This window comes from Pundamilia nyererei, unplaced genomic scaffold (genome assembly GCF_000239375.1).
Source record: "Pundamilia nyererei isolate P.nyererei 1_Seehausen unplaced genomic scaffold, PunNye1.0 scaffold00109, whole genome shotgun sequence".
Classification (NCBI taxonomy): Eukaryota; Metazoa; Chordata; class Actinopteri; order Cichliformes; family Cichlidae; genus Pundamilia; species Pundamilia nyererei.
Window position 1 is genome coordinate 1555307 of NW_005187510.1, and position 24367 is coordinate 1579673.

The following is a 24367-nucleotide window of genomic DNA, read 5'->3' on the forward strand; positions in this document are numbered from 1 at the left end:
CACACACACAAGCTTTTAAACAGGGTAATAAAAGAGTGTGGGATTTCCAAACCATTCAGATTGGAAATTCAGTCTAGACAAGCATAATTTTACAAAGATGCAAACAATAGTTTTGGCAGGAAAATGAAACACACAGGCTTTTTGAACCTGTGCAGTGATGGCACACAAACACACAGAACAGACAGGAGGAAGGCACACACCCGAGTGGTGGCCGTAACATCCCACAGACTGGATGTTACAGAAACAGATCTGAAGGACAAATCTGACAACATGGGTGCAGAATTGTTAATGGCGAAAGTACTTGTAGGGGACATACTGGATAAAAAGAAAGTATGTGAGCCAAGAGAGAGAGACTGAGACTCAAAGCCCAGCAGGGTGACAAAGTACTGTAGGAGAGAGACGACAGGTTGTGCTAGAGATGCAACACCTATTAAAGACAGAAACTAAAACATGAAGGTACGGTAATAAAAGAAAGAGCACAGGGCGTCAAAGGAACCTAACACTGCTGTAGTATGAAGCAGACAATGGAGATACTGGACAATGAAAATAACATGTAGAAATGCATGTACAGCTACACGTCTGCTGCTACCTGCAATAATAGGAACACTCTATACAAAAGGAAGACACACTTCAAACTGCAATGTTTCTGCCATCTATCAGAGTCGGCTCCAAATATGAGCTGGGTGCTGCTCCTAACGTTAAGAGAGCAAAGTCACTAACAAATTTGTTTCAATTAAAACCTTGAAATTGTATGTGGTGTCAACACTCATTTAATTTCAATGATATTGGTACGGACTACAAAACCTCAGATCACTGAAGTTTTGTAGTGTTAAATAAATAAATCTGTAAATGACAAAGTAGCACACAGAAAATAATACAATTGATAAGAAAGCATGAAAATGCTTAGAAATGAGTGAAGAAAGAAAGAAAGAAAGAAAGAAAGAAAGAAAGAAAGAAAGAAAGAAACAAACAAACAAACAAACAAACAAAGACTCACCAGGGAAACAATATCCAGCAGAAAATCTACCAGCTGACAGAACTCAACCAATAAGAGCTCAGGAGGATCTGCACTTGCAACATGCCGTGTTGCAGTTGCACTGCTGTTCACTGTCCGCCTGCAACAGGGAAACATATCTACTTAAATGTTAGGAACATTTTTTTGCTAAAATGAGAAACATCCTGTCTCTGAGTGAAGCTGAAAAACTAAGAAAGCATTTGTCACTTTTAGACTGGACTGTAATTCCTTTAGTTTCAGTTAATAAAACACCCTGAAAAAGACTCGTGCTGATCCAAAATGTCACAGTGAGAGTACTAATGAGGATGAGAAAGAGAGATAGTCTTTTTTTTGTTGGCTCCCTGTGAAATCCAGCTTTTTGATAAAGCATATAGTTAGGAATGGAGAGTAGGTGACCCCGAACCATCTCTTAGTTATGCTGCTATGGGCGCTTACTCCCTCTCTCCCCCCCCCCAAAAAAAATGTTTTTTTAAATCTAATACTGCACATCCTCCAGCATTAAGCACCTTGAAACAACAGCTGTTATGAACTGAATTAGCTCCCACTACTGGCTGAAGAGAGCTTTACCACCACAATGAAAACCAAACAAGAATGAAGCATCAAAAGCAAGACAGCAAATTTAGTTTTTAACAGATTTACACTTTTTGATATCAGCAAGATGTGCCTCAATTGCCTTAATTGTATTTTGTATGTCAACATTTATCTTAATATACAAACCTGCAGCACTCCTCAAACCAGTGAGCAATGTAGTCCCACATGTAGTACGGCTCAAACGAATTAAACAGCAAATTGGCTGTTTTAATCAGCTCTGCCGTCTTCTTGTTCTCCCGCAGTTTACTGAGAAAGAAGTCAAAATTAGCATCATGCAGCTCCAGCACAATACAGCATGCCAGTGTTAGAGTAAATGTATTAACTCCGCAAATAAGAATATTCAATAAAAGGTCCAGTATGCTCTGTAGTAAATTCTATTTGTCATTCATTGTCCAGCTTGGAAAAAAAAAATACCGTATACTCACAGAGGGGATCTCACTGACAAAAGTCCTTTCAGCCAAAGTTAACTAATGTGCTCCTGTCACTGTCTTGCCATTAACAGTCTGACCTAATGTATCTAACTGGATGGTTTAAAGTGATTTATGTATTTAATGTACTACTTTTGCTGCGTAAGCTTTATATTGTAAGTCCATATTTCACTATACCAGAGTCCACCGTCACTGTTAAATGAGCTGACAAATAAATGAGGCTTTATTTATCATCCCTCATGTCTCAACAGTAAAGAAGGTCGAGTAGTGGATCAGACAGACCTGCTGAGGTGTGTGTGATCTTTGCTGAAGGGACTCTGGTTTTGGAGGTCCAGCTCTGTTCTGCACTGTGTGTGCAAAGTTCGAAACACCTCGATCAGAACGTCTTCCAGGATAGCAGGCCCTTGGATGACACACAAGCAGAGTGTGTGGACACATTCAAAAATCAGACTATTTATATAACACATAGTGCATATAGGACACTAATTAGACTTCTATTATCTCAACACTAATAAACTGGTTACCAAGCTCTGGTTTGTCCAGTAGACTGATCAGGATGCGAAATGGCTTGAGGTCATGCATGAGGATGCTCTCCTCCTCTCCGCCTCGAGCCTTACCCTGCAAAATCCCCACCATTGCCTGAAAAAATAACCCCACGCATCCACACACACACACTTTATTACTGCAAGAATCATAAAATATAATTTATATTCATTTGATTTTCATATTTGTTTTTTTTCCATTATGTTTGTCAGAACCAATTTTGTCTTCACAGTGTCGCCCTCTCATTTTTTTCTCTTTCTGTATGTGACGTGTGTGTTTCACGCTTCGTCTGCCACATCACTGGCAAAGCCGTGGAACAGACGGTCCCTGTAGTACTGACCGTATCCCTACGGAGGGAACTCTGATTAACTATCTGAGCAGATGGCGAAGGAGGAAATATATATATATATATATGTATATAAATAAATAAAAGAGACAAAAAAATAAGTTAAAAAAATTAAATAAAATGTAAAAATAAAACTGCTGCTGGCTGCTCTCTGTGCCCACTGTGAATACCAGAGCACATCACTGAGTTGTTTTTAGCATGGCAGGGCAGATTACACAAGAACTGAGCTGTCTTCAAAGTGCTGGCTGCTGGGAATAGTAGCAGGACATACAGTATCTGCACAGCTAGGGAGAGGTGTGGGATAAGGATAAAGGGGGTTGAAAAAACTGTGTAGCACACAAAAAACAACAACAAAAGATTTTCCCCCCACCATACTGCAGACATGTCTAGTCTCAAGAGACATTGTTTGGGGAATATTTCGAAAATCAGTTTTACACAAAAAACAATTTTTCCATTGGTGACCTGATTATGCAGTCAGCCTGAAAGCTCACCTGGACCAGCATGTCCTTAGAGAAGGTGTTGAAGTAGTGGCTAGCGTGCTCCTCCGGGTTGCTCTGTCGAGTGCTACGGGGGCCTATTATCACCCCATTGTTGTCAAAGCCTTTAAAGAAAAAAGTCGTATACTTAGATTCACATTAACATTCAGAAAAAAATTCTATAACACTCAAGCACAGGAAAAGGTGTAAACCCTTTGTTAAAAGAGGAACAAATAGAGGTTGAGTCTCTCGCTGAGATAAACCTGTGTGTTTTATAGCTTCTTTTACAGTTAGTGGCTGCTCAAGCATTAGTAATATTTCAGCCTCAAATGCAGATCAAGATTTACTAAGTGTGACTAGATTAGACTGGGTCAATCTCCAAAATGACTGAATAATAAAACCAAAACAACATAGGTGCTGCTGACTGAATACTAATCACACTCTCCTGTTTACCTCAACATAAGACTCAGCCTGATTTGTTCCTTCATCATTTCTGTCATTCAGAAATGTTTGTATTTAATGCATTTAACATTGTAAGCTTGCACAGTGCTTTACTTAAAAAGAGTGGGCAGATTCACTTAGTGTCGCCTTTTAATCATGCTGATACTTACCAGTGTGTTTGCCCGCAGTAAGTTGCAAACAAGAAAAAATAAAGTAAGACAACAGCCAAAGCAGATACAAGCTTAATGTATTTTGTTAAAAACAGTGTGCACACAGAAGGAGAGTGTGTTTAAAGCTTTGTGTCTCAGGATTCCTGCCACGGTCTGTGAAACTTGCCTGTTAGTCCTCTTGTATTTACATGAAAGTGGATTTAAGGCTAAGAGTAAATAGTAAGAGTAAAAGTAACCAATTCTTAAGAACCATGCACTTTGACAAATACAGGAAAATCTGGAAAATATCCCCTTATTTCTACAATATTCCACAACTGACATGATGAGTACAAACAGTGATGCATCCGAGTGTCAGTACTGTGTCTGAGCATGGATTTCGCACCCAGGAGCCAGGCGTAGAGTCTGCGGTTGAGGGACATGTCTCTTCTCAAAACCACATGCAAAGCTGCTGACAGGATCCGGATCATGTCAGGGCGAGTTGCCTGAACACAACACACAACAGACCACAATATTTGTCATTGTGTATTTGTCCTTTTTGCACAGATTATATGGTTTTACACACAAACACAAAGACAATCAAGGCCATCCTAGCCCTGCCAGATCCAGAAATGTTTTTGAGGTGAAGAATTTAACAAGCAGCCAGCAACAGTCACCAAGCTAGCTGCCTAAACAGCCTCCTTGTGATCAGATACACACACACGCACACGCATGCATGTGCAGATGCACAGAAAGACCCAAAGAAACACCTTTAGATTTGAAACAACAAAAAACAAGAACAATAATACTAATGTTACAACGGATATCTTATTATGAGAAGTCCATAGATACTTCAGTCTAAAGCAGACTCAGGGAAACACTGTTATCATACTGCACAGACCACGCTACTTCCCCTACCTGGCTCATATGAAAGGGGAAGCAGAAGAGGATCAGGTCCAGAGTGCTCCTCTGTACTAAAACACTGGAGTCCTGGACTGACGTACTGACTGCCTCCACCTGACAAGAACAGAAACAGAATATTATCCAGCCAGTCCAATCCACTCTAAGCTGTAGTGCATTTTTTTAACTAGTGCTCTCACTGAAAGTGTCAAGACCTATATTTTTAATTGAAGAACATGCAAAACATGCAATGCTGTCATGAGGAATTATCTGCCACGTACCATGAGCTCGATGTCACTACCCATGACATAAAGCTGGTCCTCCATGGAGAGCTTACGGTTGAGGTGCAGAAGTACAAAGGATACCCCGGGGAGACGCACAGAGGGGCTGGTCAGGATGCTGCCCCACAAGGCACTGTAGAAAGCCGACTGTTCCACGGCTGCAGCCACCTTTTCCAACAGGGTGTTGGTTCTACAGGAAGCACAGACGGGTCACAGGGACCAGCCTTAGTAAGCACACACCAACCTTTACCTCTAACTGGCCTGGCGCTAGAAATGATGCAGTCCACAATGCACAGCTGGTACTAAGAAGTAAAAGTCTTTGTCTACATGAGCGTCTAAAAATCCCAAAGTAAAGGGGGTTTATATGAGATCCACCACAACCAGGAATCTGAGAACTCCAGAAAGCAAGTGTTCACATTCTCACACTACACCTTAATTATCATATTGCCAATCAAGAAATAAGATATATGTATTACTAATGCAACTATATAATTAGTAGTATTGATAATGTTATTGCTATTTTTCCAACAAGATTTAACTGAGAAACAATCCAAGTTAAATAACAAACCATCATAATTTATTAGTCATTACCGAGTCTTCTCTGAAGAGAGCATTCACTGAGACACAGCAGATAACACGGCCCAATAGTGGTGTAACGTCTACTGAACTAACAAGAAGGCAGTATGTTTGTGTTTCACTTCAGTTTTGTTTCAGTTAGTTTCAAATGTTACGGCTTGCATCGTTCAGTTTAGCTTTCATTGTTATTACATTGTTAAGTACTCTTAGAGTAGCTGAAAACAGTCTCATTGTTAGATTTTAGTCTTTTTAATTATTCTAAAATAGCTGGTATGTATCAGGGGCAAGATACATGAAGTTCTGAATAAATATTAAAGTGCCAACACAACACTGTGGAAATAATTTATAATCATGTAGACAAATATGAATTGTAAGAGCCACATTAAGATGCATATCTTATTTTTTGCTTTTTTTATTATATGCATAAATATATCCACCATAGCCTACTGATAAATCTGTAAAATCTGTTTTCACAGATTTAACCATAATAACAAAGAATGAAGATATGTTAAAGTAAATTTTGTTTATTTTGAAAGCTTTTTTATTTTATTTTATTTCAGGTAACCAAAACATTTAAAAAAATAATTTTTTTGTTTAATTTTAGGTAAAATATAATTTAACTATAATAACCTTGCACACAAGGTTTATAAGACATAAGTTAGTTCTTAGGTTATAATGCAACATGAGAAAGAAAATACTGAAACAACAACAAAAATAAATACATAAAACAACCTCCTTTTAAAAGTAATTTGACAGAAGCAAAATCTGTTCAGAAAGGAATCATAATGATAATGTATATACAATTACTATACAATTACAGGCTGAAAAGACAGCCAACATTCAGATATGCCATAAATAGGCACATTTGTATTCACAAATATTAATTCCATACGGTATTACTAACTGAGACAATGTAACAAAATGGCACCACCATTTGCATTGGAAACACCTACTAGAGCATGCTGAAAGTCTACTATATATACTGTAGGCCAGTAGTACCATCATAGTTTAACTGGAACTGGAGCGCCCCCTAGGGTTTACTTTGCACAGGATGAATACATTTCTGAATACCTGGCCTATCATTTGCCAATAAATGCTAAGATAGTCTTTTGATTTGATTGAACAAATGAAAAGAATAGATGCCTACTTTCAGTTTTCAGGACAATCTTAGACTGTTTCAGTGATCATTATGAGACATGAAAATACATCGGTCTAAAGTCCACACTAAGTCTCAGGCTATCCTCTGTTAGTAATAGTGATGTTGCAATGACTCACATACCTCATTTATCATTCATATGATCTATTATCACTTCCTTTCCACATTAGGCAATAAAATGCATTCTTGTAATGGGCTATCACAGCAATTTAACTCTTTAAAGCCCACTCTATCGTATTTGATATGTGTGCTTTTGAGAGTTTTTGAGACTTCTATAGCATCAGCGTGACTTTTTTGTACCCTAAAAAAATGACATAATTTGCATGACACATTTTAATGACTAAATTGCAAAAATATGCCTTGTGTAGCAAATGTTACACAAATTAAAACTCATATACTGTATATGCAGATTGAAATGTAACATATTTTCATATAGTTTGTCTAAAAGGTTCAACAAACACTCCATTATCAAAAAATTAAAGATTTCTGGCAGTTATTTCATGGTTTAGTTAAGGGCTACTGTGCACGTCACCATCATTCCAAGTGTTACTTTTTGTGTTCCTATTCTCACCTGTCATAGTACTCAGAGCCCTCCTCCAGACCAGGTAGGACCCCAGTCAATAGTCCCTGCAGGCCTGGCTTCAGGGTCTTTCCCAGGGGCAGGTAGTAGGTCTCATACAGCCCCAGTAGAACAGGCTTCACTGACATAGCAGCATTGGAAAGTAAAGGGAAAAGCCCAGCACTGTGGAGGGAAACGGCAGATGTTTATTGCTACCCACCTAAAAACCTTGTGACTATCTTGCTTTTTGAGATCTGACAGTGCAGTATTACCTATAAAGAAAAAGGTCTTTGGCCAGCCTCTTAGGTCCTATGATCTTGAAGATGACTTCATAGGTCTCCAAGGCCTTGCGGTGGACCCCGCTAGGTAGGGCAGGGTGGAGGCATTGGGCCAACCGTTTGCCTATTGTCAGCTTCTTAGGAACCACTTGGTATTTTGCATTATTCTGCAGAACCTGAGACAGGATTTGAAAACTGACAGCTGGAAGGCTTTTCCGTACAAATCATAGAACCAAAACAAGTGAAACTAAGGCCATTGTACAGACCTGTCTGCATTACTGTTACTTATACAGATGCAGTTAGGCAACAAAGCAATCTTTACAAGAAGCTGAGCCTATAGAACTCTTACCTTATTGAGTTTGCCCAGTGCAGAGATGAGGTCTGCCCACTCACTGGAGTACTCAAAGTTCTTGAGGGCCTTGTCCACTGCTGCGCCATAATTCCTGTACTTGGAGTCACCGAGCAGCTCCAGTTCCTCTGCATTCATTCTCCTGGATGGTAATGTTATGCTAATGTAAAACACCAGCCACACATATGTACATCACACCTGCAATAAAAGAAAGACAACACGAATGGTGATATTAAGCCAAAGTGTTATCCTCTGCGTGCCTTATCATGAAACAAGAAGCCTGAGCCTGCAGTATCAATTAAATGTTCAGATAGCTCCAGAGTGGAGCTGGAGCCATTTTATCGAATCAGTCTGACATGAGTAGCCATTATCGTATTTACTCTTAGGAATGAAACACGGCAGCAGACACGGTGACCTTCCCACAAACATCTGCAGAGTTTAGAGAAGGAGATGACGCTGCTGCTGTGAGTCCTACAAGGCAATAGTTCAAGAAATCCTATTGTCTAAAAGGAATGGGGTTCCAATAAGCAGATTCCTGAGGCTGGTTAACAGGAGAGGGATGAGTCTGACTAGAAATTTATGAGTAACGGCCTAACCGTGAAATGGCCTTTTGTTTACACACAAGCAGCTGTCAGGTCTGCTCCCTGTGTTACAAAGCACTATACAGGCTGACAAACCACCATTAAATCCATAAATACTGTTAGACTGGGGAAAATTCCCTTCTCTTTATATGGCATTTTATACATAAAAATTCCTAAAAACCCTAATAACATTCAAAATGCATCGCAACATTAATAAGCGCATCCCCTCTTTCTTAGAATACACCAAAGCTGCTGATCACACTCTACTTAAATTTGGATATGAATGCATCTGACGCACACATTCATCATATAACTAACCTGAATAGTTTGGAAAAATGTAAAAAAACAATGTCGTCAGTATACACATTTATACATATGCTGACAAAGCTGTATACACTAATAAAACTGCAATATGCCAATACCTGCGCAATAACACTCATCTTCTGAGTGACATCCTGTGTTTTTTCCTCTGAAATTTGTAGTGTAGCAGCTAAAAGTGACAAGTGGAATCAGTGGGAGAAACTGATGTTAGACAAGTCACATATTACATGTGTACTATATGGCTAACTGCACTTGTTTATTTACATCTATAGTGGGTTTAAAGCCACAGACTTTTTCTAGACCAGGCCCTCTTGTCTTGTTAGAGGAGGGAACGTGACACAAGTAGCAATATAGGCGTATCGGTGAGCCTTCCTCCACAATGCGGTCATTACTAATTAATGTTATTAATCACACCTGTGTTTCTTCTGACGTCACGTCAAAATGCCCTCCGTAAAAAACCGAACCAAGTATAGCCGTTTTTCTCCACCTAGGAGAAGCAGACTTTCACTTGGGCTGAGGTGGCTGTGTAGTTTAAATTTCAGGGAAATGTAAAGTTACGATAAGGAGCTAGCTCTGAAACCTGGCAGTTGTGCTCTCAGACTTCAGTACAGCTTTCAGCAATGAAAACAACAACAACACCCCCACAGTGGAGCAGTACCTCTCTCCTGTGCGATGGTTGCTGCTACCAAAGTATGACAACGTAATGCTACCTGAATAACTACCCTTTTACACACGGAATATTCCCGAAACATTACAACTAACCCCAGTACCGTTACTGCCTGTTACAGTAACATTCCTGCTAGCAGCCACAACGTCATTAGCCAGGTGAGGTTATTTCAGCCGTCGTGTGACACTTTATAACGTTGAAATTGAAGAACACATAAGAAGCTTACCTTTGTAGGGCACTGACAAACGACTGTCATTCATTCATGTATCCCGTTAAACGAGGAAAAACCAGCTGACAGCATCAATAATGAGTCGAAAGCTAGCTAATGTTGGTAGCAGGTTGTTTTAAATGATGGGCCCGGCTACTGTATCAGCCGTTCATGCGAACAACAAATCGGACCCGTTGACAAGATGGCTTTGGAAGCAGACAATAGGTAATTATATTCTACATATTCTTTTTTTTTCTCTTAGGGTTGCTGTGCGAATATAACAGCGGCGAGCGCATCGGTGAGCTCCCAGAGCCACAAATACAAAGCTAAACGACTGACAGTTCCCAGACTGCACTGCAGATTAGCTGTACGTCCAACCCAGGGCGTCCAACTGGTCTTCCGCATGGACATCTTCCGCCTCTCGGCTCTGTGGAGTCACCAGCCGTCACGACGAAAAATCCAGGAAGTATGCAAGCTTTGTTTTCAAATTAAAAGCTTAGTATTGTATCATTTGAACAAAGTATATGGCATTTGTGCATGTAGAGTACACACAATTTACGTTGACTTCCAAATAGCTCCTTAGAGCACATTTTCTCCCTCTAATAACTGTACACAAACATTTCCACTAGTGCAAGTTTAAAAATGGAGGGAAAATATTCATAATTCACACTATACCACGTCTCCAAATTTAGATTTTGCTCATTAATTCATATTGATACAATGAATTGGGCAGTGGCAGTGTTGTGTGAATAGAAAGATAAGAAATGTAAAATAAATAAAAATAGAAATAATAAAAGTTTCATTTCAATAAAATGAAATACAAAGTTTGGTGAAGAAGAGTACAGGCAGGGTAGAGTGGGTTCAGGTGAGTGTCAGAGGTGATTTGTGACAGAGCTGGAGGCACTAAAGCTGAAAATACTAGGATTTTCCTTGGGAGAGTGGATGGACAAGATTAGAAATGAGTACAGTTTGGGGTAATAGAATAGAATAGAATAATCCTTTAATTGTCCCACAAGGGGAAATTTGGTTGTAACAGCAGCAGAATAAAAGCATATATACAAACAGAACAGGACGCAGAACAGAAACATACATAGTAAGTATACTGCGCAAAGGCTGCTGAAGATGGAACGTCTAGGCAGGAAGAAAGGGGGAAGACCTCAGAGGAGGTTCATGAATGTAGTGAGAGGACTAGGGTGAGATGGAGGCAGATGATCTACTGTGGCTGCCGAAAAATAAAAAGAATTAGACAGAATCTTTAAACATCATCTCCTAATCATACAGCTGATAATTTACCCTAAAACCCAAAGACTACACGAAAAAAGGTGTAGTGTTTTAAAAACGCTTAACCTTTATTTTGAAATCTTTACAGGATGCTGTTCCTGCCTTGTCACTCTATTGCTCTTGGTCTTACGTACTCGTGGTGCCGTCACGCCGCGGACAAACATAAAACCCTGTACATTCAGTTTGGTACATCAGGCAGATAGGGTTTTGTGTTTACTCTGCTTTGGATTCTGTGTTTCTGATTAGCGTCACCCAGCCACGCTCGTGTTTTGATAAGCGTGTCATCTCTTCTGGATTCCTCCTAAACAAAGCGAATGGCAAACGAGGTGCCAGCCAAGACACATGGAGTTGGAGTCTTCTTGGAGCTGAGGAGAAGGCTTCAGAGTGGACTGCTTATTGTGGGGTAAGTATGTAGCAGATATCGTAAGTACCAAGTAGTCAGAAATGCATGTTTCTTTGGCAAGTACAAGCAAGCCTAGCTAACATTAGCTAACTTAGGTGATGCTACAGCTTCACCATAGCACCGAGAGCAGGCAGGCTAAATGTAATTCAGTGTTTCAGCGAGATACGCTAACGTTTACTAATGTTTGAATTTGAAATTAATACAAAGAACAAGAACTTTAAAAGAAATGATCGTAGAAAGTAGCAAATTGTACTGTGAAACGCCGTTTTAAAGTAAGTGCTTAAAGTAACTCACCCGTGTAAGATAGTGTTTTGAAAATGAATTAACTTTATTGTTGTTGTCTAGACTAAAACCCTATGAATGCGTGGTTAGAAATGTGGCTTGAAGTCTAACACTTTGAATAACCAGTGAAACTGAAAAAGTGCTGTAACAAATCCGTGTGTTATATTACAGTTACATTACCTTCTATAGAAGTACCTTCTATAGAAGGTACTCTATTCTATAGAAGGTACTCTATTATACCTTCTATAGAAGGTACTCTATTGCAGTTTTCTATAGTTCTCTAATTCATAATCTTATTTAAGTAAAACTGCAAACATTTTAGTATCAAAATATAGTTAAATTACTAAAGTGGAAGCATTCACAATGGATAATAGCCTTTTTTTTAAGTTTTATGTATTATTGAATCATAATCCTTCATCCATTAATGTTTTAGTTAGATGGGCTGAATGAGTTTAATGTTGGGTAGTGTTATCTAGAATAATCCATGATCATTTCTTCCATTCTCTTAGCTGTTTGTCTGGCCTAGAGTTGTACAGACACTGGAGTCCGTCTGAGCAGTCCTAGCACGAGAGGCAGGGTACACCTGGACAGGAGTGTCCAGGGTGTAGCAGACAGTTAACCTAAGTAGCATGTTTTTGGACTAATGGAAAAAGCCAGAGTGCCTTGATAGAGCCAACATAGGGAGTGAGATAACATGCAACCTGTACACAGATGCCCCAGCCAACCAGGAGGTTCGATCCTGTGAGGCAACAGTGTACCACTGTGCTGCCATATGTATATACTAAAGCTTTCAGATTAGCGATTCAGGGTAACAAGTATAACATTTAAAGTTACTGTGGAGTACAAATAGATGACAGTGTAATATAGAAATACTTAAAGCACAAATACACTGAAGTTTTAATATATTATATTTAATGAGTGATAGCGTCAAATTCCACCACTGGTGTTATACACACAGAATAGAATTAAAAAAAAAAAAAAAAAATAATAATATTATTATTATTATTATTCATAAATCAAACAATAAAATTATATGCTGCTTAAAACACAGAAAAAGCAAATAAAAAAAAATTACAATAAAATAATTAAAAATTAAAACCAACTGTCATACTATGGCCAGTGAAAAGAGGTGAGTATTAAGAAGTGGTGTTTCTTACCTTGAGGTGGTATATACCTGAGTATATACTACAAAAGCCACTAGATGGGGCTAATGAGATTTGAAATTCAGCAACAAGAGCCCTAGTCCTTTGCTGTCTTTCATAGTATTCAAATAATGGTTGACAGGCTGTTCAATTGTGTGGTTTTACATATAATTACATTATGTAGCACTGTACAGACCTGTGATCAGTAACAGCAGAGCTACCCTCTCTCCAGTGTTTGCCTCTAAAGAAAAAAAGTCCATAAAATGGTTGTATATCCATGTGACTCAGGAAATGCTCAGGCTTTTGACTTTGAACTGTTTTTATTAGTGTTTATTACTGCAGTAGTGTTCATAGTAATAGCTCCTAACTGTGCCACTTCATATATAGTTCTCATCATTTAACGTACCTGATTTCTGTTGTGCAACAAAGGCTCGCTCATTTCTCACTGAGTGAGGCTAATTCTGAGTCCATATGTTTTGAACAAGGGAAAAAGATTAATTTATGCTGGATTGTGTGAAGTTTATGGGTTGTTTTATGTACACATTATGTGACAAGAACAGAAAGTACAAAAGGAGTCAGCCTTTGGAGTTTTTCTTTCATTCAAAAAAAAAGACAAATGGTGCTCCAAAAGATGATTTGGCCTCCCTCCTGAAGAAAGATCACCAGAATTATTTTTTTTCTTTTTGTTGCGGTATGCGGTGACCATAAATACAAGGAAAATGTATTATAGTACATGACTTAATGAAAGTATTGTTTTGATTACTTTGACTTTTAAAAATGTCAGAATAAGTGAAGAAAGCCTGTTATATTATCAACAGCCCCAAATCCCAAATATTTATCATTTTTACTTGGAAAATGAATCTTTCAAAGTTGCTAACTAATTATGGTAATATGGGCTATAGATGTGATTAGTCACAGCAGATGGCCGCCTTTCCCTGAGTCCGGTTCTCTCAGAGGTTTCTTGGTAAAAAGGAGTTTTTCCTTCCCACTGTCACCACGTGCTTTCTCAAAGGAGGTTGTTTGATGTTGTTGTCTGTCTGTTATTGTAGGGTCTTTACCTTAAAACCTCTACAGGAGTCCAAACAGTTTGTGTTTATTTACACTTACAAACCATCTGCTCTTCAGGAAAGATGTGGCCCAGACGCCTGCAGATGTGGCCATAACAAGTGGAGATTCATCCCTCCACATCCGCACTCCCAGAGGGGTGCTGTACCTGACTCTGCCAGCAGGAGTCACCTTCGAGCAGGGATCCTGCATTCCGACACCTGCGGGAGAATCGTGTGGAGAAGAGCTTCATTTCAGACTGCGCATCAGCGTGGAACGAAGCACGGATGAAGGTAATGCCCAGGGAGACCTCCCTCTGAGTAGCTGCGCTCCTACGTGCCAAGACAAGAACAAAGTCTTTTGGTAGCTATTTAGAGCCTTGCTGTCTATTCTGATTTAATTGGGCTGAGTCACTTGGTCATCTGAGAGAGTGAAGGTGTAAATTTTCCTCTCAGGATCCTTAGCAGCGCACAGGCAGCTAATCATCAGCCCAGGAAAGCTCCCGTTAAGTGGTTGAACGGACTCATCTAAATCAAACCCCAAAGCCGTTTCATAGTATCCCCAAACTCCCATCTTTTGGTGTTCTGTTTGTTTTTGCCATTGTAACAGAAATTTACAGCCAAGCCCCATCAGTGACAGTCCAATCAAACTCAGATTGATCGCCCGCTCTCTATCCAGCCACCTTCACCACCCAGTGTTTCATCGATTTTTGTGCCAAGTCGTAGAAGGTTACCACCCTCTCACCAAATCTGCCTCATTTGTTTGTTTGTTTTTTGCCTTTCGTTCCCCACCCACTTCCCACAGATTCTTCTGCCAGCATGATGAAGATGCTCCGGGCAAAAAAGGCTTATTGTTTCTACTGCCAAGGCTGCATGACAAGGCTGCTCGAGGACAGGTGAGGAGAAGACGGGACGAGGAAGGGCACTGGTGGAAATGGGTTTTTATTTACTCCCTCCTGTGTAGGAAGAGGAGTGATTCTTTATTGATGGCGTGACCCAGCTGTAGGAGTGATAGTCGGAGAGAGAGAGGGGAAAAATTGATGGATGGGAGCCTCTGCGGAGAGCACAGCTGACAGCTTGACTGGGTTAGAGTTATAGAGTCTGTGTGACGTAAAGGTCTGTGCTAGCCATTAAAAACACAATTGTGTTTCTTACCTTGAGGTGGTTCGACTGGACAGCGGTATTGTTCTTATTGCCTTGTAGCTTTCTCTGGTCAGCAATGTGACATGCTGAAAATTGCAATAGCTGCATTATGGAGACCCTTGCCCTCAGGCTATGTTTCTCAGCTGTAACTCACTAAAAGTTGGCAAAAACATATATATACTTTTTTTCTCTTTTTTTGCAACAAGATGTCAGCAAAGGTTGAAACATCAGGGGAAGAACTCAGTGCAGAATGAAAAGTTATAATTTCCACAGCATTATGGCTCATTGTGCTTTGTAACAAAATGTTCTATTTTATATGTCTGCTCTCAGGTATTAATGGCTGGACTTGCCACATAAAAGACTTCTGTGTAATAAAACAGGGCTGGAATAAAATAAAGAGTAGTATCTTGTAGCTTTAGGTGTTTAAGGTGCATAGCGTCTCTGCTGGCTTCAGTCTTTTTCCAGTTGCAGTTGCCAGGTGTTTTTATTTATTAAAACAAACAAACAAACAGAAAAACAAAAGTTCTGGGTCCTGCCACTCCAGCACCCAACAGCAAGTTACAAGTTAGTGGACAGTGGAAAAAGGAAAAGGGCGAGGTAAACACCACTCATCCAATGAGCTGTAATGTGTGCTTAATTTACTGTAAATGTTGCTTACAATCATTGTCATTTATTTACCCCAGTTGGAAAACTCTGTAGTTACAAAATGAAGCCATCTGGTTACTGTGACAGGTGGAGCACATTGCTCTCCGCGAGACTACACATCACATAATTCGAGTCACTCAACTGCATCTTTCTGCTGTGATTGTGATGTTTGTGCCTTTTGGACCATTGTGCTGGAATTATGTGACTAATATTATGACTTGCTGTCCCAAGAAGTTTGGGCTTAAATTTGGTTTGTGAAATTGTGTTTTTATGTTGTTGTTTTTTTGTCTGTTATTAATTAGCCGTTATTTATTTGTGCATTAAACCCCTACAGTTTAGCATGCTTTAGCTGCTAACTTGGCATGCCACCCTTTCCAAATATGGCCAAACCAACATTAATATTATAATATGCAGAGTCCAAAGCCAGTGTTTGATTGTTAGTAACTGGTGTAGTTCCAGTTTTTTACAACTAAAGGCCAAATATTTCCTCCTTTTGAGCCATTTCCATGGCTCAAGCTTGTCCTCTTGCCACCCTGTGGGATCTGGAGACTTTGGAACCTGGGTCAGCTCTTTCAGGTCTTTGTCATATTCCTTGAGCTGCCACTGGAAGATGCTGCTACAACCAGGAAGTGCCTGTGCTCTGAGGAAGGATATTGACTACATTTAAGAAACTCCTGGAAAAAAAAATGTAGTTGGATGACCTATCATCATTTTTTTTTTTTAGCTAATTATACTCTTCTGTATTTAGATTTTTCGCCAGCTCTCTGGGATCTCTGTGCTTATTGAGAGATAACACCTCTCACTAAGACAAGAACCAATTAGCACCGTGTTTAAATATCGCTGAACAATAAACACTGTAATTGCTTTTTTTTTTCTTATTAATTTTCCTCTTTTTCAGAGTGTTTAAGCGAGTTCTTCCTCTCCCTAATGGTAACTGGAACGCCATCGTGGATGACTGGTGTTGTCACCCAGACCCGTTTGCTAACAAGAAACTGTTACCCCGAGCAGAAGATTGTTTAATGGGCGATTCCTTTGTGCTGTTAGCCCGAGATGGCAGCTGTGAGCAGACTCTGACTGAGGAAGTGAGTCCTGTTGGCACAGAGGACAGCCAAGATCCAAAGGTGAGGGACGTGCAACAGAAATGGCTCCTGTTTATGCAATTAGTACAAAAAGATTTCAGTAGATTTTCCATCCATTCATCTATCCATCCAGACACTCTCTTCTTAGACCAAGCAAAATCAGACTGTGCAGATGAAGATTGATCCCCCTCTTCATCCATTAGTCATTCTCCACACAACCCGCTCAACACAGGCACAACTGCATGACTAAAGCTGAGAGACAAAGTGCAGGAAATACAATCGGGCTGCTGTAATTCTCTCTCTGTGTCACATCCTTTTCTGTCTTCCAACCTAGCTATAGCAGCTACTAAATTTTAAAACTGCTGAGTTATAGGTGGCTGCTTTGTGGTGATCCGTTTCTGGATGTCTCTATCTATGGTGTGCACAGAAACCTTGCCGCAGACTGGCCCTCATCTCCTGTGCGAGCTGTGCGTCAGTGCTCGGAGAGGCCGTCGCACCAGGTAGGGGACGATTGTTGCAGGTTTTTATAAATAAACAGCATTTCAACAAGCATGTGCGAGCCCTCTCCCGTGTGGTGTCTTCCAGAAACGCTGAAGCTGTACGTCACACAGGTGGTGGTGGAGCCTGCTGTGGGAGACAGAAAGCCAGAAGCTTCACTGAACAGGCAGGTTTTTGTTTTGTTTTTTTTATCCTTTCAAATCCATACGAGGGACTGACGGTGCCAAAGATTCTGTTCGCATGCACATGTCGACTGAACACGTGACAGAACATTTATTGATGCCAGTGCAACTTTACTTCTGAGCTTCCTTTCATTTTATCCAAGTTGTTGTGAATCTTGTGTCAGTGCGTTGTTTGGCTACGTTATTGCAATTGCCACCCTGAAGGCACTGTCTTTGTTATTGTCCCATGCTGTATAAAACTGAACTAGTGTTTAAAGCATGAAAAATGTTTGCAGTGCAGTGTGGATGTGAATTCTTGGCACAAATGGAACCTCATATTCCACAGATGACAAGAAGGCATCTGTTGCTTTTAAATTACACTATTTTATAGAAAATAATCCCCCTTTTTTTTTTTTTTTTTTTTCATTTCAGGTTATTTGGTGGGGGGGTCGAGTCACACAAGCTCTAGTCAGGCTTTACTTTCTCTATAGTTTCATCATTATGACTGCTGTTGGATATTTTTAGCCCTTCACAATAAAATCAGTACGATGACTATAAATCAGTTCAGGTCCATTTGTATGTTTTTCTCAAGTATCTGACACACCGCTGATTGGATTTTACTGGATCTTGGGGGTGAATGAGGCATATCAGCACTGTGTTCAGGCTTCTTCAAAAATGATTGCAGTCTAGGTCTGAATTAAACACTTTAATAACCACATCTCCCACTGCACCAGTCTGAATAATTCAAAAATCTGCACATAAGCGTTTCTCGTCTACGGCCTCATCATTTGATTAACCGGCTCATAAAAACCAACTTTTACCAGACATATTTTATTTTTGTTTTTTTGTTTGTTTTTGTAAACTTTGATCAGGCAGGATCATCTTCTCCTAAGATAGTGTTTGCTCCAATCTGTTTTACTGCGAGTGCTCAACCACGATCGAATGCCTTTTCAGGACAGAATATGTAAAGTGAATGAACATCGTGTCTCTCTTGGACAGATCTCTGTTTGTGGAGAGGACGGTAGCTGTTAGGTTGCTGGAGCTGTCAAACTCATTGAGCACCTACCACTTCTCTGTCCAGACTCCCGATGGAAAAGCCTTCCTGTTGGTAAGAACCACCCAGCATAATCAGAAAAATAAATGACTTCTAAATACAAATCAAGTACTCTATTATTTAAGAAACGGAAAAAGATTGACTGTGATTGTGTCGTGTGTAGCATTCCCCCGGTGCATCCAACAGAGTGAGGGAGTAAATTTTAGATAAAAATGCTTGGTTATATAAGGTTTTTGGGGTTATTTATTTATTTATTTTTGTGAATGAGGATTATAGTAGAAAACAGAATACTCAAGTTGAGTAGTAAGGTGCTATAATCAGTTTATTGTCTTGCCCAAGGATGCATTTTGCTCTTCTCCAACAATGCACTGTTCTGTCTTTGTAATATTCTTCTAGTTTTTGGAATAATATCTGTTGTGCTATCATTTTGTTCCTAATCCATTGTAAGAAAATCGTGGCGGACAGACTCCTTATGCTAGTAAATTTCTTGTCATAGCTTCTAATAGTTCCATGACACCAAGTCTTGTTTGGTGGAAATGAGTGCAGCTGGTTCCAGATCAGGCATCATGTCAGTGGAAAATGTGTATCTGACATGTGAACAGGTTTATTCATAAAATTGTGTTTTTGTTTTCTCAGTTTTACCTGATGTTTGAGTTGAAACATTTTCACAGTAAAAATGTCCAAAAACTATTCCAGTGTTCTGGTTGTGTTCTTGGCAGATATTAAACAGCAGCACATTAAAACTCATCAGTAAAACTCGGGATGGCAGTAACAGTATAATTAATCTTGTGTGAAACTGGGCTGAAAAGGAGCATATTCCAAATGAGAAAAAAATGATTGGAAAAATCAACGTTTCCACCTCTGTTCTCCCATTATTACACATCAGTATGAGGAATCATATTGCAGTAGTAACCCTTGATTTACACTGAACTTAGAGAATAGAACTTAAACCTGTGTTATCCTACAGAATAAAGAAATATTTTCATCTTTCATGTTAAATCAGCTGTACCAGAATAGACCATTTTATTTCTGAAAATCAAACTAATGAATGTATATCATCTCTCTGCTTTGTGATGTGTGACTCCTCACCCACATATCACATATACCCATATGTCTCAAGTGTTAAGTGACCTGTCCGCTCCTCCTGCAGCTCTGGCTCTTGAACAGCGACTCCATCATAGCATCAGTCCCGGAGACACGTGTCGGGACTGAGAGCTCCAACGGCTCCCCTGCTCTTCACAGTCCATCACCCAGAGCTACGAGAGCCCTGAAACTCCTCTACATAGCCTGCTCTGACACGGGCATCCAGCAGAGAGAGTAAGAGAGGACACTTAACATATCCCCCCCCCCTTTCCCCTTCAATCTTTGTTTTCCTCCTCCTAATCTTATCCTTTCATCTCTCTTGCGCACCTTCTCAATCACCATCTCTCTTGGCTCACTGTGAGGGATGAAAGCCTACTTTGTTGGTGAACAGACTCTAGGTGTTAATAGAACACGTTGCTCTAAGGGTCCCGGCTCGGATATAATTGTCTGTTATCCTGCGAATGAGCTTCCCATCAAAGCTGCCTCAAAGTTGTCAGCAGCATGTTTGTTGCACGCATAAGGGGTTGTTATGTTGTTTTGACTGTATTGAGGCTCTGTGTGCCTTGCTGTGATGCATTAGAGAAGTGTAGGTGGATGTGCTGCATGTGGTTCTCCATGCTCAGTACAGCAGCACCCCACTGGAAGAGCCTTCCACCCTCATTATTTTCAACAGAATCAGAGCTCAGCAGTTTTGTTTTTTCCCCCCCCACCCTCCTCTTTCTTCCCTTTTTCATTCCCGCTGCCGGGGAAGAGTGAAAGCAGAACAGAACAGGTTTTGTTGTTTCATCCGTTTTGACAAGTTATGATGGAGAAACGATAATTAGAGACAACACTAACCCAAAGGAGAAATAAGGCTGGTCTTCTCAGCCATAGTAAGAATTAAGAGGAATACTGTAATGTACTGTTAAGCTGAGTGATGCATGGGTACAGAGAGTTGATTCCTCTTACACAAGCTATGAATGCATCTTCAGGGGAAGTGAGAGACTAGGACATACTTTCAAAATAATCTGCTCCTTTCTTTATTGTGCTGTACTTTGTCCACCTCGAGTTTACCCAATAACTCCTACAAATAAATGACACTCTCTCAAACAGCCCATGTAAGCACTCCTCAATAGAAATATTAGTGATTCACTTTATTTAAAAAAACAAAAGAAAAACAAAGCAAGTGTTGGAGGCTGAGGCACAAACACAGCTAACCTTTCACAAGAAGAGTGGTGTGGTTAAGTCTAGACAACGTCCTGATTGTTTTGTTTTAGGAAAAGATCACGGTTTCAGTTAAAAATACACCCTTTCATAACATTGCAGTCATGTTGGAGAGCTCACGCTTTGTCAGCACAATTTATATTTACTCACTCACAGTCTTAAAATGGCGCTTAACTTTAAGACCTAATTATAGGTAGCAATCATAGACTGTAAATAAAAGATCAACACTGCCACTGTGACATCACTCAGTGATTTATAGACTTCCATTTTGAAGCCTCCATTTTGACTGCTGCTGTCTTTATTTCTTTGAAGCAAAACTTAACCATATCCTGAGAAAAGGGTAGAAGAGGGGAGTAAACAAGAAAGCAAGTTTCTTCAGTGATATCAGTAAGCATACACATGCCGACAGGAAGTCCATATCCGAGAGAAAGAGTTGTGAGCTAGAGAGGCTTCATCCTGGTTCCTAGACCAGTAGGTACATCAGCTAAGAGTTGAATTCCTACATTCTGAGACAACCAAAAATGTGGAGATTCAGGCAGGGAGGGACCATCATACTGCTTAGCTATGTTAGCGTGGTGAGCACGGCAAATTTGCCGCCATTTTTCACTTAATGTCACTAAACTCTGTACATTTAGGATATAACACAAGTGAAACTGTAATTAATACGACAGTTTACCTCGCTTAGAGTTGTCACAGATGGGGAAATAGTTATTACTCACAGTTTTTACTCACTTTTGGCAGATGCCTCAAGTGGCCATTTGAGGACATGGCGATTTTCAATTCAATTCAGTTTTATTTATATAGCGCCAAAGAAACCTCGACACTTACTGCTGATCCATCAGTTTCTCATTTTTATGCTTATTAAGTGGCTTGTGCACCATATTAATTACAAAAAATAAGGTAACAAAAGTGACAAGGCTTCACCAGTCGTTTCATTGTGTCACACACGTACTCCTTTTTTATTGACATGTTGTTTATGTAACATGGCTTCAGCAGATACCAGATATTACAGGAACCCATCACAAATAAAGATTATTTTAAAAAGGATCTTTTTTGTTGTGGCAAACTTGCCAAGAAATAGGCTAAACAAGATATTTTGTTCTTAAAGTAAACATGTCACAACCCTCTGGTTGTGAAACTACTATTTATCATAGTGAAACTGTATCTGAACAGTTTTAAACATGCTTTATTTTTGACTGCAGTCACCTATTGGGCAACATCAGCCCAGCCAGTTTGGGTCTGTCTTTATTTTTCTTTTTTCCTTTTTCAATTGTTCTGTGTTTAATCCTCCACGTCTTCTTAGAGAATAAGCTTCACGTTGGTGGGCTGCTTTTTAGAATTTTACCCATTTCTGCCATTTGAATTTTTGAAGTTTAGCGAAGCTAAATGCCGGTGTGACTCACACTTCCATCCCCCCCACATAATTTACCATTCACCCTTCATCACTCATCTCTGACATTTTTAAATTAAATGTTATGCCTGGGGAGCTGAAGTCCCGGGATGACGGCCCTCTTATTCAGGATACAGCTGGTTACAGTTGAGTGCAGCCAGTGGTTGCAGTACGCGTTGTTAAAACTGCCAATAATTGGCTAGAGAATCAGTGAGCCAGTGCCTAAGTGGATTAGGCTTGTCACTAATGGCAGTTATTTGATTATAAATTGAGTGAAAGTCGCAGGCACCATCACTGTCCCGGTACAATAGAGAAACAGGAGGTCTAATAGATGTGGAAAGTGAGTCTAATGAAAAACACACATGCACAACTTGTTCATAATGTCTAATCAACTCCTACAAAGCGTTATGAGGTTGGCTGGTTGGGGTTCAGTACAGCCACAGTTGCCTTTTTTTTTTTTGGACTGTCTTTCATCTTAAGTACAACTGCCAAAACTTTGAGGAGACTTTACCCTTTCAAAAACTGCACAGACGGCTAAATGTCACCCAAACAAACTGGATCAGCACCTCACGCTGACAGACCATCAATCTTGGTTCTCTCAATCACTCTTCCTCTTCTCTCTTCAGCCCTTCCCCTTTCTTTTTGTCCTTGTCTTGAACACACACTTCATCAGCCTCACAGACATGTATAGCGACACGCGCTCACACAGGTTATAAATCCATGTGTTTGTATATGTGGTTATCAGTTTACAGTTTAAAACTAGTCAATTAAAATGGCAGGACGACCACTTCAACTTGAGATTTACGGTAGCTTTTCTGGACTTCATTTTGGTCGTAAAATGCTAAGGCGGTCACAATAAATCATTGCTTCTCTCTGTGTTTTCAGCACTGTAACTAGTTGGGAGGTCAGTGTCATAGGACATCCTGTGGTGCTGCCACTAAAGGTGTGTGAGGAGCTGCTGCAAGTGATGGATGACAGCAACTCAACACTTCCCGCGTCGATGCGTTGCATGAGGTCCTATGAGGTGAGACGTTTACCATGTATTGTAAAGCCATATTCATTGGTTGCTTATCTTTATTACATAAGCAAAGAGAGAGGGAACTTCATGTACCTTTAGCTTTCTACCTTTTGTAAAAAGCTGTATTAGCAGCACCACAGGCTTTGTTTTAGTTGACAGCGCTTGCTTACTGCTCCCCCTTTTTCCATACAGCGCCTTGTTTCTCCATTATTCAGTAGTGCTTGACAGTGTTTTTATCCCGCCTTAATTAATTTCATGATTCAGAGCTTTCAGTTAACAGCCTCGCTTTAGGGATTATGTGGGTCAAATGTAAGACTTTTCTTTTGTCAGCCTTATTTCAGCTCCTATACACCTGTAAGTGTGCAAAATGTGTATATTTAGCCCGAGTTGCCAAGGAAAGCCATGCGACTAGAAAACGGGAGGCGTTAACTTTGCTGACAAGTCTATTCTCTGTGAGGCTTTAAACAGTGATGGGGTAATTAGTGCCATTATCCTCCACTTACTTCTCAGAAAGTTTGGGACTCCTACCTCTTAAACAAGTCTGCTAAAAATTACAAAGGCTAGATTTGAGCCTCAAAATCCACATTCTAAATCTCATTCTGATGCTTGGTTTGAGCTTGAGCAGATTACTGTGACTATGAGCATATATGCCTCAATGCCAGAATGCTTTGATTGGCTGAATAAATATTTTCATTAGCAGTTGAACAGGTGTACCTAAGAAAGTGAACGTCTTTATATTCCATTTATTTCTAACACAGCCTGATAATTAAGATGAGACCCAGATAAGGTAAGGTTTAAAGAAATAATCATCAAAGTCATCAATGACCAACTGATTTGTGACTTGGAGAACCAGTGGAGAACTGAAGAACTGAGTATAAGCACTGATGAAGATATAATTAGGAATAGGGCTGAACGATTATGGAAAATAATCTAATTGCGATTTTTTTGCCCCAATATTGCGATTGCGATGCGATATGCGATTATTTTTTAAGGTCTTTGTCTTCTGTATTATTAAACAAAGACAAGCAATACATCATATAGTATGGCCAATACTATATTACATTAATTTTAAACTGTTCT

The 24367-nt window shown here is 39.8% G+C and overlaps 2 protein-coding genes across 7 annotated transcripts in view; one reads left to right on the forward strand and one right to left on the reverse strand.

Annotated features, from left to right (window-relative positions):
* The window catches only part of dop1a (DOP1 leucine zipper like protein A), a 28923-nt gene extending 18794 nt beyond the window's left edge, over window positions 1–10129 (reverse strand). For 2 of the 5 annotated variants that reach the window (XM_013912941.1, XM_013912938.1), the window contains exons 1-12: window positions 9881–10129; window positions 8086–8283; window positions 7731–7912; window positions 7471–7641; window positions 5168–5357; window positions 4905–5003; window positions 4393–4492; window positions 3415–3524; window positions 2559–2673; window positions 2317–2437; window positions 1733–1852; window positions 998–1115 (exon numbers count right to left, since the gene is read on the reverse strand). In XM_013912941.1, the coding sequence (XP_013768395.1) occupies window positions 998–1115; window positions 1733–1852; window positions 2317–2437; window positions 2559–2673; window positions 3415–3524; window positions 4393–4492; window positions 4905–5003; window positions 5168–5357; window positions 7471–7641; window positions 7731–7912; window positions 8086–8223 (1464 nt within the window). In that variant the 5' untranslated portion in view covers window positions 8224–8283; window positions 9881–10129. Of the gene's footprint in view, window positions 1–997; window positions 1116–1732; window positions 1853–2316; window positions 2438–2558; window positions 2674–3414; window positions 3525–4010; window positions 4146–4392; window positions 4493–4904; window positions 5004–5167; window positions 5358–7470; window positions 7642–7730; window positions 7913–8085; window positions 8284–9645; window positions 9705–9880 lie in introns of those variants that run through there. The other 3 variants (XM_013912940.1, XM_013912939.1, XM_013912942.1) reach the window with 3 other exon arrangements.
* Window positions 10130–10263: 134 nt separating this feature from the next.
* Window positions 10264–24367, forward strand: part of ube3d (ubiquitin protein ligase E3D) — a 21726-nt gene continuing 7622 nt past the window's right edge. Inside the window, exons 1-10 of one of the 2 annotated variants that reach the window (XM_013912944.1) lie at window positions 10264–10328; window positions 11390–11546; window positions 14096–14307; window positions 14819–14909; window positions 16700–16922; window positions 17308–17380; window positions 17466–17544; window positions 18539–18647; window positions 19744–19910; window positions 23155–23293. In XM_013912944.1, coding sequence (XP_013768398.1) covers window positions 11458–11546; window positions 14096–14307; window positions 14819–14909; window positions 16700–16922; window positions 17308–17380; window positions 17466–17544; window positions 18539–18647; window positions 19744–19910; window positions 23155–23293 — 1182 coding nt within the window. In that variant the 5' untranslated portion in view covers window positions 10264–10328; window positions 11390–11457. Of the gene's footprint in view, window positions 10329–11245; window positions 11547–14095; window positions 14308–14818; window positions 14910–16699; window positions 16923–17307; window positions 17381–17465; window positions 17545–18538; window positions 18648–19743; window positions 19911–23154; window positions 23294–24367 lie in introns of those variants that run through there. The other variant, XM_013912943.1, reaches the window with a different exon arrangement.